Raw genomic sequence first — 13,245 nt, 5'->3', positions numbered from 1 at the left:
CTATAAACCCATTGCCATCAAGTTGATTCTGACTCATAGCAACCCTACAGAACAGAGCAGAACTGCCCCATAGGGTTTCCAAGGATGGGCTGGTGGATTCATACTACAGACCCTTTGGTTAGCAGGCAAACTCTTCAAATGCTGTGCCACCAGGGCTCCTAGGACAGTACAGGTTAAAGAAAACACAATTGTTGATTAACTGAAATAAGAAGGTATACTCCGAGCAAACAGGGACCATGATTTTTTAAACATTTGCAATGATATACGAAATTCTTTTCTAACATATAAAAACGCAACTTTCATAGTTCTACAAATAATGCTACAGACTTAGTTCCCTTTCAAAAAACTATAAATTATGATCGCTTTCTTTTGTAAAATGTAGGTGGACAAATCAGACAACCTGTACTTTATTAGACAATACCTTGCATACCGTCTGCATATCTGAATTAATAAACTGAAATACCAATAAAATGTTATGGGCTCTGAGAGTATACAATGAAACCCTACTAAATGAGGATCTATTTGGTCTCTGTGCAAACTGAATAGGGCTGGAAAAGCATTTAGCTTTGGAGAGTTTGCTAAGCAGATGGATAATGGAAACAAAATTTCAGAGGGAAATGCTTAACCAACTTAAGAGAACAAACTATTTTCAAGTATTATGGTAGCTCCACTTGCATAAAAATGATTAAGTACTGATTAAAAATGAATCTCCTTTATTCATCAAATCAAGGGTGTATTGTCAGGATTACTGTACTGTAGTTCTGAAAAGTAATAAAACTGCATTTCACTAATTTACATAAATATCCCTCCATCCAAAATAGTGATGCTGAACCATAACAGGTGGACTCTATTTTGCAAAACTGATCTGACACTGAAAAAAACGCACTAATTGAAATTATTAGACTGTGTTTTTTTTTTTATTTAAAGTTAGTACCCCTGTTGATTTTTTTGTAAAGCTAAGTATACCTTCTGATGTTGAATAATATATCCCTTAATGCATTTATTAGTAGGGTCATACTCAGCATTAATATTTTAACTTTGGCTTGACTTTTCATTTTCTAGATTTGCTTAAAACAAGTTAAATGTGTTCATAATTTGTTTTAGTATCACTCATGACTACTAGATTATTTAAAATACTCTAATACTTATCCTCAATGTAAGTTACATGATTAACTCACTGCACATTATGAAATATTTTTTCCACTCATAATTTTCTTTCTTTCCTTCCTTTCTACCTGCCTGCCTACCTTCTTTCCTCTCTGCTTTTGTCTCTCCCTCCCTTCCTTCTTTCTTTCTTTCTAATTCAGGAAACCAGATCCATTGCTAGGTTTGCTATATTGTTAAATCTACTATATATTTCTTTGGATCTATTTATTTATTACTTTAGAATATGAAGGTTCAAAAAAGAAAAGGGCTTATTGATTACTGGAAACCCTGGTGGCATAGTAGTTAAGAGCTATGGCTGCTAACCAACAGGTCAGCAGTTCGAATCCAGCAGCTGCTCCATGGAAACCATATGGGGCAGTTCTACTCTGCCCTATACGTTGCATTGAGACAGCATCAACTTCATGGCAAAAGGTTTCTTTTCCTTTTTTAAATTGATTATTAGGTGACTGCATAGAAGTTTGGAAACCCTGGTGGCATAAGTGGTTACGTGCTATGGCTGCTAACCAAAGGGTCGGCAGTTTGAATCCACCAGGCACTCCTTGGAAACTCTATGGGGCAGCTCTGCTCTGTCCTATAGGGTCACTATGAGTCGGTATCGACTCAATGGCACTGGGCTTGGCTTGGGCACAGAAGTTAGCACATACTTCTAGAACCCTTCAAACATTTATTTCCTTAAGCCAACCCCTGGATGTGATCTCTTAATGAAACTTGTGTGTCACCCCAAAATGATGGGTTAGACTAGAAGAGTTTATCATCTGGCTTTCTTATCTAGACTAACCCCCCCCCCACAAAAAAGTGTGTATAAATTCTAAATTACATATATTTTGATAATGGATTCTAATATAATAAAATTATTTATCCTGAAATTTTTCGATGGCACTGGGTTGGTTTTTGGGATCCTGAAATTTCACCAGTAAAGAAGAAAAGACTAAAGGGTTTTAAGGACTCAGGATGTTTACCACACTTGATCAAGAACAGCTGGATGCTCACAGACTTCAGGCTTTATTTGAAAACTCAAATTTCAAAATCTCAAGGCAAGCCCATTTTAAGATCTTATTAGGAAACTGGGAAAAATTTCCATGTTGTTTATATCACACCTTCATAGGTGTGGCCCAGATCTGGTTATGCAGGGAGAAGGCAAAAGACAGGAGGTGTGGGGAGCTCTGGTGAGGGAAGGAGGTGTAGTGCCCCTCTGGATCATCTCCTATCCGGGGGCTACAAAAATGCCTGGGGTCTAGGTCACTTAGAAGATTTGGAGCAGTGGCTACGTGCTTGGCTGTTAACCAAAAGGTTGGCAGTTCAAAGCCATCCAGCGGCTCCACAGGAGAAAGGCCCACAAATCTGCTTCCATAACGATTATAGCCTAAGAAACCCTATGGGGCAGTTCTACTCTGTCACATGGGGTCGCTATGAGTTGGAATTGACTTGACAGCACTCGACAACAATAGCAGAAGATTTTGAGAACATACTGATCCTGAATTAGGACAACTAAGTTTCCCAGAGTCAATGCAAGTCTTGAACCCAAATATTTTTACAAAATAAAAAATAACTGAGAATAATCTGTTGATAGCACAGTGATTAACTTCTTAGGTTTAGTCTAAATTGGACCAAGATCCCATATTTGGGTCAAAATTCAAACGATGTGTAGTATTTATTCAATCTGTCTGACCCAGTCAGTGTTTGTTATAATGTGCATATTTTTCACCCTCATAAAGATTTAAAAAGGGATGAAGTAAAATTCAAAAGCAAGCAAAGAACTGTTCAAAATAAATGGAGGGAATAGACTGCTATCTTCACTGAACCCTAGGGAATGCTTCAAGGTCTAGCCCAAATCAAGTTGCTGCTCTTTGTTTTAAGAAAGTTTCAACAGTAAATAAAAATTGGTTCTTTAACTTTGGGAAAAAATATTCTGAAAGTATCCTGAATCAAAGCAATATTTGTACATGTAAGAATAAAAATAAAAAAATAAAAAATTAAATTTGAAGAACAAATCAAAGCCATAATTCAAAGTGCATGAAAAGAATGCAACATAAACTAAAATCATTCTAAGTCACTGTTTGAAACTTAAAATTCCTGCATAATCAATCAGAATTTTCTAACACTGTAGCAAAATGACATTTTTAGCAACTTCAGGAAATAAATAGGAAGACAAAGACAAAAACCAATACTATGAAAATGATGAGAAAAACAAAACTAGAAGACTATGGACTGTCATGTGCAATTCTTACAGAGTAAAAAAAATTTATAGTTTCTCAAGATTTACTGAACACTTTTTACTTCTAGAGGTTAAGTGCTGGTAGAGAAAATGTCAATATTTCATTTAAAATTTGCTACCATTAGATTAAAAATTTTTAAACGTTTATACCCTGTGCTTAGTAGTAGGTAGGTGGACATCAAGGAAAGCAGTATGCTAAACAGTCGCTGAAAGAGAATCGTGGGACTCAGCAGTGGCACAACCAAGGAGGACGCTGCAATAAAACAAACCAGGTCCTATGTCAGTACAAGAGACAGAAAATATACTACTGTAGAACCACTGAATAGTTTATTATTGTTTATATGGTCCTTTACGAAACCCTGGTGCCACAGTGGTTAAGAGCTACGGCTGCTAACCAAAAGGTCGGCAGTTTGAATCCACCAGGTGCTCCTTGGAAACCATATGGGGCAGTTCCACTCTATCCTACAGGGTCGCTATGAGTCAGAATCAACTCGATGGCAACAGGTTTGGTTTTTTTGGTTATGGTCCTTTAACATGAATTATATCTACCCTAATCACTTTTTTAATCACTTTTTAAGAAATCTGATACTTGACAACTTTGATTAAAATTACATTTAATTATTTTAAGTGTATTTTGGCTTAAATAATTCAGATTTTCTCAGTTTCTATTCAGCCTAGCTCACTGTAATAATATTCATGGCTAAATGAATAATTCATTATTTTCTAATGAAATATTACTCAAGATCCAGCAACTTTTCCCTTTATTAGGAATTTATATCTTAGTTCAAAGACAACTCACTCCCTGGAAACTGATTTTCCCTAAACTGCCCTATGAGGTTAGTTTTGTTTCAACTTGGCTAGGCTATGGTACCCGGTTATTTCATAAAATACTAGTCTAGGTGATGCTGTGAAAGTTAGAAGATGTGGTTAACATTACAGTTGACATCACAGTAAAGGGGATTATTCTCAACACTGTGGGTGGGCTTTATCTAATCAGCTGAAGGCCCTGAGAGCAAAAACCAAGGTTTCAAGAGAATAAAAAATTCTGCCTCAAGACTGCAGCGTCATCTCCTGCCTGAGCTTCCAGCCTACTGGCCTGCCCTACAGATTTCAGACTTGCCAGCCCCACAATCACATGAGCAACCCTGACTAGTATACCTCCTCCTGAAAAAAGTTCTCTGTACTACAAAGTATGCAATGACAGTTACAGCGTGTCACTTGGGAAATCAGAGGCAAGAGAGAATAACTTCACTATGATCAAAAGATGTAATAAGAGCATTTTTAATCTTTCTCCAGAAGATAAGAAAAAAGCAACTATTTCAGTGGGGGAAGGGTACGTGAAAGGGGACAGCAAAATGTAAACTCTCCCCATCACTGCTTTTATTTTTTAGCTTCGTTTTTACTTTTCTAGTTAATCTCTCTATTTAGGATGGCAATATGTATGCTGGGGAAGTGCTCAGAACATGGAGACAGACAACTTGGGACGGATCCTACCTCAATCATTCATCAACTGTGTGGTCATGGGCAAGTTTGTTAACCTAGATAAAATAAAAACCATAGGAGATGTAAAACCAAAACCAAACCTGTTGCCGCTGAGTTGATTCCAACTCATAGTAACAGAGTAAAATTACCCCATAGGGTTTCCAAGGAGTGGCTGGTGGATTTGAACTGCTGACCTTTTGGTTAGCAGCCAAGCTTTTAACCACTATGTCACCAAGAGAATAAATATACAGAAACATACTAATAATAGGAAACTTGAATGTACCACTCTCAATATTAGACAGAACAGATGGACAAAAAATAAGTAAAAATATAAAACAACATAATCAGCAAAGTAGAGATTTTCAATATATATATTAAACACTGTTTGGCTGCTAACCAAAAGGTCAGCGGTTCAAACTCACCAGCTGCCCTTTGGGATAAAGATGTGGCAGTCTGCTTCTACAAAGATTTCGGCCTTGGAAACCCAATGGGGCAGTTCTACTTTGTCCTATAGGGTCACTATGAGTTGGAATCAACTTGACGGCAGAGGGTTTGGTTTTTTGTTACTGTTTCATAAAGGGTAGTCTCAAGTACACATGGAACATTCACAAAATTGATACAAATACTGGGGCACAAAGACTAGTCCCAAACAGTAGGTCCCATAAAATAGAAATATTACAAACAATACTTGCAGATCACGATGCAACAGAACTAGAAAATTAAAAATGAAACTAAAAAATAAAAAGCCCTTTCAACCTGGAAATTAAAAGGCACCACACATACACATTCCAGCTTTCGTAAATATCCATTGTTGTCAAGTTGATTCTGACTCATAGTGACCCTATTAGGACAGTGTAGAACTGCCCCATAGGGTTTCCAAGGCTGTAGTCTTTATGGAAGCGTATTGCCACATCTTTCTCCTGTGGAGCAGGTTGGTAGGTTCAAACCGCCGAGTGCTTTCTGGTTAGCAATTGAGCACTTTAACCACTGTGCCACCAGGGCTCCTCTTCCTAAGTAAGAGTACTACCTATAAGAATATGTTTTCAAACATTTAACAGGTTTTACGAAATGTGTGATGTGTTGGGAAGTGCCTAATCAATGTTATTCTTAACAAGAAAATTTTAACTGTTTCCTAGTCCCTGTGGAAGAAAAACTGAGAATTTATGAACAAACATGAAAATTAACCATAAGAACCTCTTCATAAAATACTCTTCTCTTCTGGAATCACACAGTAGATTTATATCAGATGTTAAATACACAGCCTTATTCTCACGTCAGGAATATTTTCTCAAGTAATTCTTATTAATATATGCATACTCACAGCAGTTCTAACTCTCTTTGTCAAATTCAAACAAGATAGAAATAATAGCTGGTTATTACTATTTTCTTAAAATAAAATTATTTCTTTCAATAACAATAATATAGACATAAATGGGCAACTTCAAGGTAACTGACTTGACGTAAAGTTCTCTCCTTTGGTTCGTGTGACCGCTCACCTAGAATTGTCCAGCTGACAATCTGATTCAGAAGGGGCAGTCCTTGTTTCCTGAGTAGACTGCTGTGAGTGCTATACACAACAAGCATGGAAAGCACTGTGCTCAGCATCTGAAAACAAATACCAAAAAAAGATATATAATTTAGAGGGTGGTGAGAATAGCTTATATACTAGAAATAATGTCTAGAAAAGTGATGTGAACAAACAGAATATGGCCAAATTGCCACTGAAATTGGACCAAACTCACCTTCTTGTGGCCAAGGCAAGTTAGTGCTGTTGTACCAAACAAAGGTGCTCCTTCATAAGCATGAGATGATACATTTTACCCTTTCAAGAGTATTTTGGCATATACTATCACATTGCTTTTATTTAGAAGCATTCATTACTAATGTTAAAGGTTTCTTAAATCATGGAAACGAAGAGTGAGATGTATATGGTGTAGTGTATAAAGTTTAGTGCCTTCCACCTCTGGCCCTCCTCTACTATAAAATCCATTTTTTCATTCATCATTTATTGAAATACTTGTGACCTGAGTATGTACCTAGCACTGAAAATATGAGTATAAATACTCTTTAGGGAATACTTATAAACTAGTGTCAAACCAAAACCAAATCCACTGCAGTGGAGTCAATTCTGACTCAAAGCAACCCTGTAAGACAGAGTAGAACTGTCCCATAGAACTCCCAAGGCTGTAAATCTTATGGAAGCAGACTGCCACATCTTTCTCCCATGGAGTGGCTAGTGGGTTCAAACCACTAACATTTCAGTTAGCAGCCAAGTGCTTACCCACTGCACCACCAGGGCACCTTATAAACTAGTGTAGGAGGTGGCAAACTACAGCTTGCAGGCTGATGGCCTATTTTTATACATACTGCTTTAATGGAATACTGTCACCCTCATTCATTTATGCATTGTCTACAGCTTCCTTTGCGCTACAGTGATAGGGCTGAAAATTTGGGGCTGACACCATATGGCCTAAAATATACACTATCTGGTTCTTTAGAAAAAACTTTTCTGACTCCTGAACTAGTGGATGAACTGCTATTTTAAATAAATGAGCTTAGCTAAAGGATCCCTGGTGGCACAGTGGTTGAAGCGTTTGACTGCTAACCAAAAGATCAGCAGTTTGAAACCACCAGTGGCTTTGTGGGAGACAGACATGGCAGTCTGTTTTCATAGCCTTGGAAACCCCATGAGGTTGCTATGAGTTGGAATCGACTTGAGGGCAGTGAGTTTGGTTTTGAGAGCTTAGCTAAGGCTGTGAACAAAGTAAATTCCTCAGAGATCAGATCAGGAGTTTTAGTACTCAATCTTAGAGATACATTTAATGTACTCTCATATTATCAGCTAATTAAGAAGAAATTGCTGTCAATAAATTATGGCACAATCATATAAGATCCCTCAATTTTAAGACATATTCTCATTTCAGAGATGTTAAGATGTGAAAGACGTGTATCTTGGAAGGGATGAAATACAGTGTACAGTTTGATTAGTACACTTTGGAGAATTGCCTAGACGAAGGAAACTGTTTTCTCATACAGTATTTGGTAAATTAGGTATGCATTTCAGTCGAAAGAAAATAAAAAGTACCTGTTCAGAAAAAAAAAGTAAAAAAAAGAGAAACCAAATAAACAGAAATACCTTTAAAAATTTGACAGTACAGTGTTGAGCTATATAGCAGGTCATATTTGAAAAATTTTGTAGCTTAAAAGTTGTTTTTGCACATAGAAAGCACACAGTAAATACTTCTTGAATGACTGCACAATTATAGGATACAATAATAAATGGGATTTATAGTATAGAAAAATATGATAAATATTTATTGTGGTCAGGTCAACAGGGTGAGTGGGAGTGACTGAAAATTATGTTAATATTAACAAAAATAATGTCATAATTTTGAGCATCCGTAATTGTGAAGGTAAATGCTTAACTTCAAAACAGAGATATAAGAATATGTAGCGCATTTATTTTTTGAGAAAATAAGAATAAAGAGGAAAAATTTTGTCAACAGGAATTAAATGGAAATTAATAAAGATAATACAAAGAGGAATTTTGTAATGGATTTATTTTATACTCAGGTGTACTTTGGACAAAGCACATAAAAATTTTAATATTTTCCTCGTTCCTATCATGTGAAATTTAGAAATATTTTCTTCTGTCAAAGTACTCATTATCTGAGAATTCTGTGAAAGCAACTGTGCACTTTAGTGTAAAGCCAGTCAGTGCGCCATATAAAATAACATATATATTCCAATAGTTTCACAGGCTCTCTGACAAAATATTTCATTTCTTTTTATAATTTTCCTATTGTTGTACAAGAATAAATTTAAGACATCACCTTTTAGGTGTTGTATTTGTTTCTTTTTTCAGAATATTCTTGGAAATCCTGTGTATTATCCCCAAGTAGCCCTGAGGAAATAAATGCTTTGAGAAGACTTTTATGAGTTTTGCCTTTTGTCAGTGTTTTAGATGTGTTATTTTGTTTTGTTTTGTTTGTTTAAAAGAAAAACATGTGGTTCCACTTTTATCTACCAAAAAAGCGATGTGTTTACAGAATATTACATTATATAATCTCTAATTCTAGCAACTCTATTAGATATTATCTATACTTTGTATATTAAAAAAACAACTGAATTAAATTACTTAAGATGGCACAGCTATTATGAAGCATAGCTAGGAAGTGACTCAATTTCGAAAGATCTAGTTCAAAGCTTTTTCTATTACACCAAAGCCACCAACCAAGCTGAAGTTTACTTTCTCCTTGAACATCATCTGAAGCTTTGACTGGCTACTGTTCATATAAACACACCTAGAGGCTGCTTTTATTTCAAAAAGACTTAACTTTTTCAAGTTCAAGTTAACTTTTACAGCTCAACAGAGGACAATGCAGATTTCAGTCTAGGGAAGGCCCTTTTCAGCTCAACTTTTTGGTCAGGTGCAGTTCCCTCTTAGGACTCTTTAACCTCTGCTCTCTCGGCTGCTTTAGGCTTTCTCCTGATGACCACTTTGCTATTTCATACTTTTTAGAGAACATATTTATTTCCATATAATATCTTTAACAGAAAACTTTCTTTTCAGCTGGCAGGAATTAGGTGACTTAAACACCATGACATCGTAAGAACAACCTAATTAGAGACAACCTTAAGATAAATTTTGGTATATTGTTACTGTAACACAGCATTGAAAATGTTACTGACCTGTAATAGATGTACCAATAGCTCTTCATTAACAAAATTATCTTTTCTTTTTATGAGAGACGTTATGACAAACAGAGATAGCAGAAGAACCAGCAAGCCTGCACCCATTCTGTTTCAAAACACAATTCAAAATTTATAATTTTCATAAGATATTTATTGAGCACATATGACAAAATAAGACATTTTACTCTAACAGAACATCTCAGTCATTTAGCTTAATCAAGATGAAGGAACAAAATGGATACCAAAACCCAGTGCCGTCAAGCCGATTTCAACTAATAGCGACCCTATAGGACAGAGGAGAGCTGCCCCATAGAGTTTCCAAGGAGTGCCTGGCGGATTCGAACTGCCGACCCTTTGGTTAGCAGCCATAGCACTTAACCACTATGCCACCAGGGTTTCCAACAAAATGGATACATAAGGTATAAAACCAAAAAAAAACCCAAACCCAGTGCCATTGAGTCGATTCTGACTCATAGCGGCCCTATGGGTATAATACAAATAAAAATCTGAGGATAAAGATACTGTGGGATAAGGTTATTTGTAATCTCTCCACACAATTTTTAAAATATCTTTACCTTGTTTCGATCATTTATTTTAAATATTTCATGGACAAAAACAAAAAAACAAATCCATTGCTCTCAAGTAGATTCTAACTCCCGGGGACCCTGCAGGACACAGTAGAAATGCCCCATAGGGTTTCTAAGGCTATAAATCTTTACGGAAGCAGACTGCCACATTTTTCTGCAGAGCAGCTGGTAGGTTCAAACTGCTGATCTTTCAGTTAGCAGCCAAACCATTAACCACTGCACCACCAGGGCTCCATTCATTTCATGGACACTCCTACCATAATTCTTAGTCTGACTTGGACAAATTTCCAAAAAGCAACACAAAAGTTAACTAAAATAAATCATCAATATCAAAAACATACATTTTGTGACTATGAGCACTTATTCATACAAAAAGTATCTATAACTCATATTATTTCTAATGCAAATCAGAAGAGGTGTATCCTTTCACCATACTTATTTTATCTGAATGCTGAGCAAATAATCAAAGAAGCTGGGCTACATGAAAAAGAACACCCATCAATAATCAAACTGAATGTAAATGATTTAAATGCACACATAAAGAGACAAAGAGTGACAGAATGGATTTAAAAGAAAAAAAAAAAAACAGAAGCAATCAATATGCTCTCTATAAGAGATACACCTCAGAAACAAAGACATAAATACATTAAAAATTAAAGAATGGAAAAAAAAATTAAAAAACAGCAACCAAAAAAGAGCAGAAGTGGCAATACTAATCTCAGATAAAATAGGCTTCAAAACAAAATCCACCATACAAGACATGGGAAGGACATTATATGATGATTAAAGGGACAATCCACCATGGGGACATAACCATAATAAATATCTACACACCCAATGAAAGGGCTCCAAAATACATGAAACAAACCGTAACAGCACTGAAAAGAGAAACTGACAGTTCCATAATAATTGTAGGAATCTTCAACACATCACTCTCGATAAAGGACAGAACATCTAGAAACTCAACATAGATACAGAAGACCTAAAGGCCACAATCAACCAACTTGGCCTCACAGACATATATGGAACACTCCATCCTATAGCAGCAAAGTACACATTCTTTTCCAATGCACGTGGAACATTCTGCAGAATACACCACATCTTAGGCCACAAACCAACTTTCAACAAAATTCAAAACATTGAGATAATACAATGTATTTTCTCTGATCACAACACCACAGAAGTAGAAATTAATAACAGGAAGAGCAAGAAAAAAAAAAATCAAATACATGGCAGGAGGGGACAGGAACGCTGGTAACAGGGAATCCGGGGTCAGGGAGGGGAGAGTATCGACATGTCATGGGGGTGGCAACTAATGCCACAAAACAATATGTGTAGTAGTTGTTTAATGAGAAGCTAGTTTAACCTGTAAACCTTCAACTAAAGTACAATTAAAAAAAAAAAAAACCCAACAACAACAACAACAAAAAACCCTGGTCCAGATGGCTTCACTGGAGAATTCAACAGGACTACTCAAACTCTTTCAGAAAACAGAAAAGGAAGGGATACTTCTAAATTCATTCTGTGAAGCCAGCATAACCCTCATACCAAAACCAAACAAAGACACCACAAAAAAAGAAACATACAGACCAATATCTCTCATGAATATTAAAAAACAAAAAAAATCCAAACCCACTGCCATTGAGTTGGTTCTGACTCATAGTGACCCTATAGTGATCCTATAGGCATATAGATGCAAAAATTCTCAACAAAATTCTAGCCAATAGAATTCACCATCATATCAAAAAAATAATACACCATGACCAAGTGGGATTCATACCAAGTATGCAAGGATGGTTCAACATTAGAAAACCAATCAACGTAACCCACCACATAAATAAAACAAAAGAATCACACGATCATACCAATTGACTCAGAAAAGGTTTTTGATAAAGTCGGACACCCATTCCTAACAAAAACTCTCAATAAAGTGGGTATAGAAGGGAAATTTCTCAACATAAAAAAAGGGCATTTCTACAAAACCAACAGCCAACATCATTAGTAACAGAGAGAGGCTGAAAACACTTCCCCTGAGAACAGAAAGAAGACAAGGATGTCCTTTATCACCATTTCTATTTAACATTGTGCTGAAAGTCCTAGCTAGAGCAATAAGGCAAGAAAAAGAAATAAAGTGTATTCAAGTTGGTAAGGAAGAAGTACAACTGTCCCTATTTGTGGATAAAATGATGCCATACGTAGAAAATCCAAAGGACTCCTCAAGAAAACTACTGGAACTAATAGATTTAGCAGAGCAGCAGGATACAAGATAAACATACAACAATCAGTTGGATTCCTATACACCAGTAAAGAGGACTCAGAAAGGAAATCAGCAAAGCAAAACCATTTATAACAGCCATTAAAAAAAAAAAAATACGTAGGAATAAATCTAACCAGGGATATAAAAGACGTATACAGAGAAAACTACAAAACACTACTGCAAGAAACCAAACAAGACCTATATAAACAGAAAAACACACCATGCTCATGGATGGGTAGACTCAACATTGTGAAAATGTCAATTCTACCTAAATCAATCTACTAATACAATGCAATCTTGATCCAAATACCAAAAGCATTCTTCAAAGAGATGGTAAAACTAATCCTTAACTTCATATGGAATGGAAAGACGCCCCGGATAAGGAAAGCACTACTGAAAAAAAAGAATATAGGAGGAGGACTCATACTACCTGATCTTAGAACCTACTATACAGCTACTGCAGTCAAAACAGACTGGTACTGACACAACAACAGACACACTGGCCAAGGGAACAGGATCCAAATGTAAATCCATCCACCTACAGTCACCTAATCTTTGACAAAGGCCCAAAGTCCACTAAATGGGGAAAAGCAGTCTTTTTAACAAATGGTGCTGACAAAACTAGATGTCCATCTATAAAAAAATGAAACAGGACCCATACCTCATCCCATACACAAAAACTAATTCAAAATGGATCAGAGACCTAAATATAAAACAAAAAACTATAAAGTTCATAGATATAAAAATAGGGTCAATGCTAGATGCCCTAATAAATAGCATAAATTGGATATAAATCATAATTAACAATACATAAACACTAGAAGATAAGCTAGATAACTGGG

General features: G+C 36.0%; 1 protein-coding gene across 12 annotated transcripts in view; it reads right to left on the bottom strand.

Moving 5' to 3' along the window:
* The window catches only part of LOC100676115 (GPI ethanolamine phosphate transferase 1), a 108,766-nt gene that overhangs the window by 20,746 nt on the left and 74,775 nt on the right, over window positions 1-13,245 (bottom strand). For all 12 annotated transcript variants that reach the window (XR_010323440.1, XM_064294445.1, XM_064294444.1 and 9 more), the window contains 3 exons: window positions 9,557-9,665; window positions 6,361-6,469; window positions 3,533-3,635 (listed from right to left, as the gene is read on the bottom strand). Coding sequence is in view for 11 of the 12 variants with exons in the window: in XM_064294445.1 (XP_064150515.1) it covers window positions 3,533-3,635; window positions 6,361-6,469; window positions 9,557-9,665 (321 nt within the window). In the remaining variant the exon portion in view is untranslated. The remainder of the gene's footprint in view (window positions 1-3,532; window positions 3,636-6,360; window positions 6,470-9,556; window positions 9,666-13,245) is intronic.

This window comes from Loxodonta africana, chromosome 11 (genome assembly GCF_030014295.1).
Source record: "Loxodonta africana isolate mLoxAfr1 chromosome 11, mLoxAfr1.hap2, whole genome shotgun sequence".
NCBI classification, from domain to species: domain Eukaryota; kingdom Metazoa; phylum Chordata; class Mammalia; order Proboscidea; family Elephantidae; genus Loxodonta; species Loxodonta africana.
The sequence above is the reverse complement of the archived record's forward strand: the minus strand, read 5'-3'. Positions and strand labels throughout refer to the sequence as shown.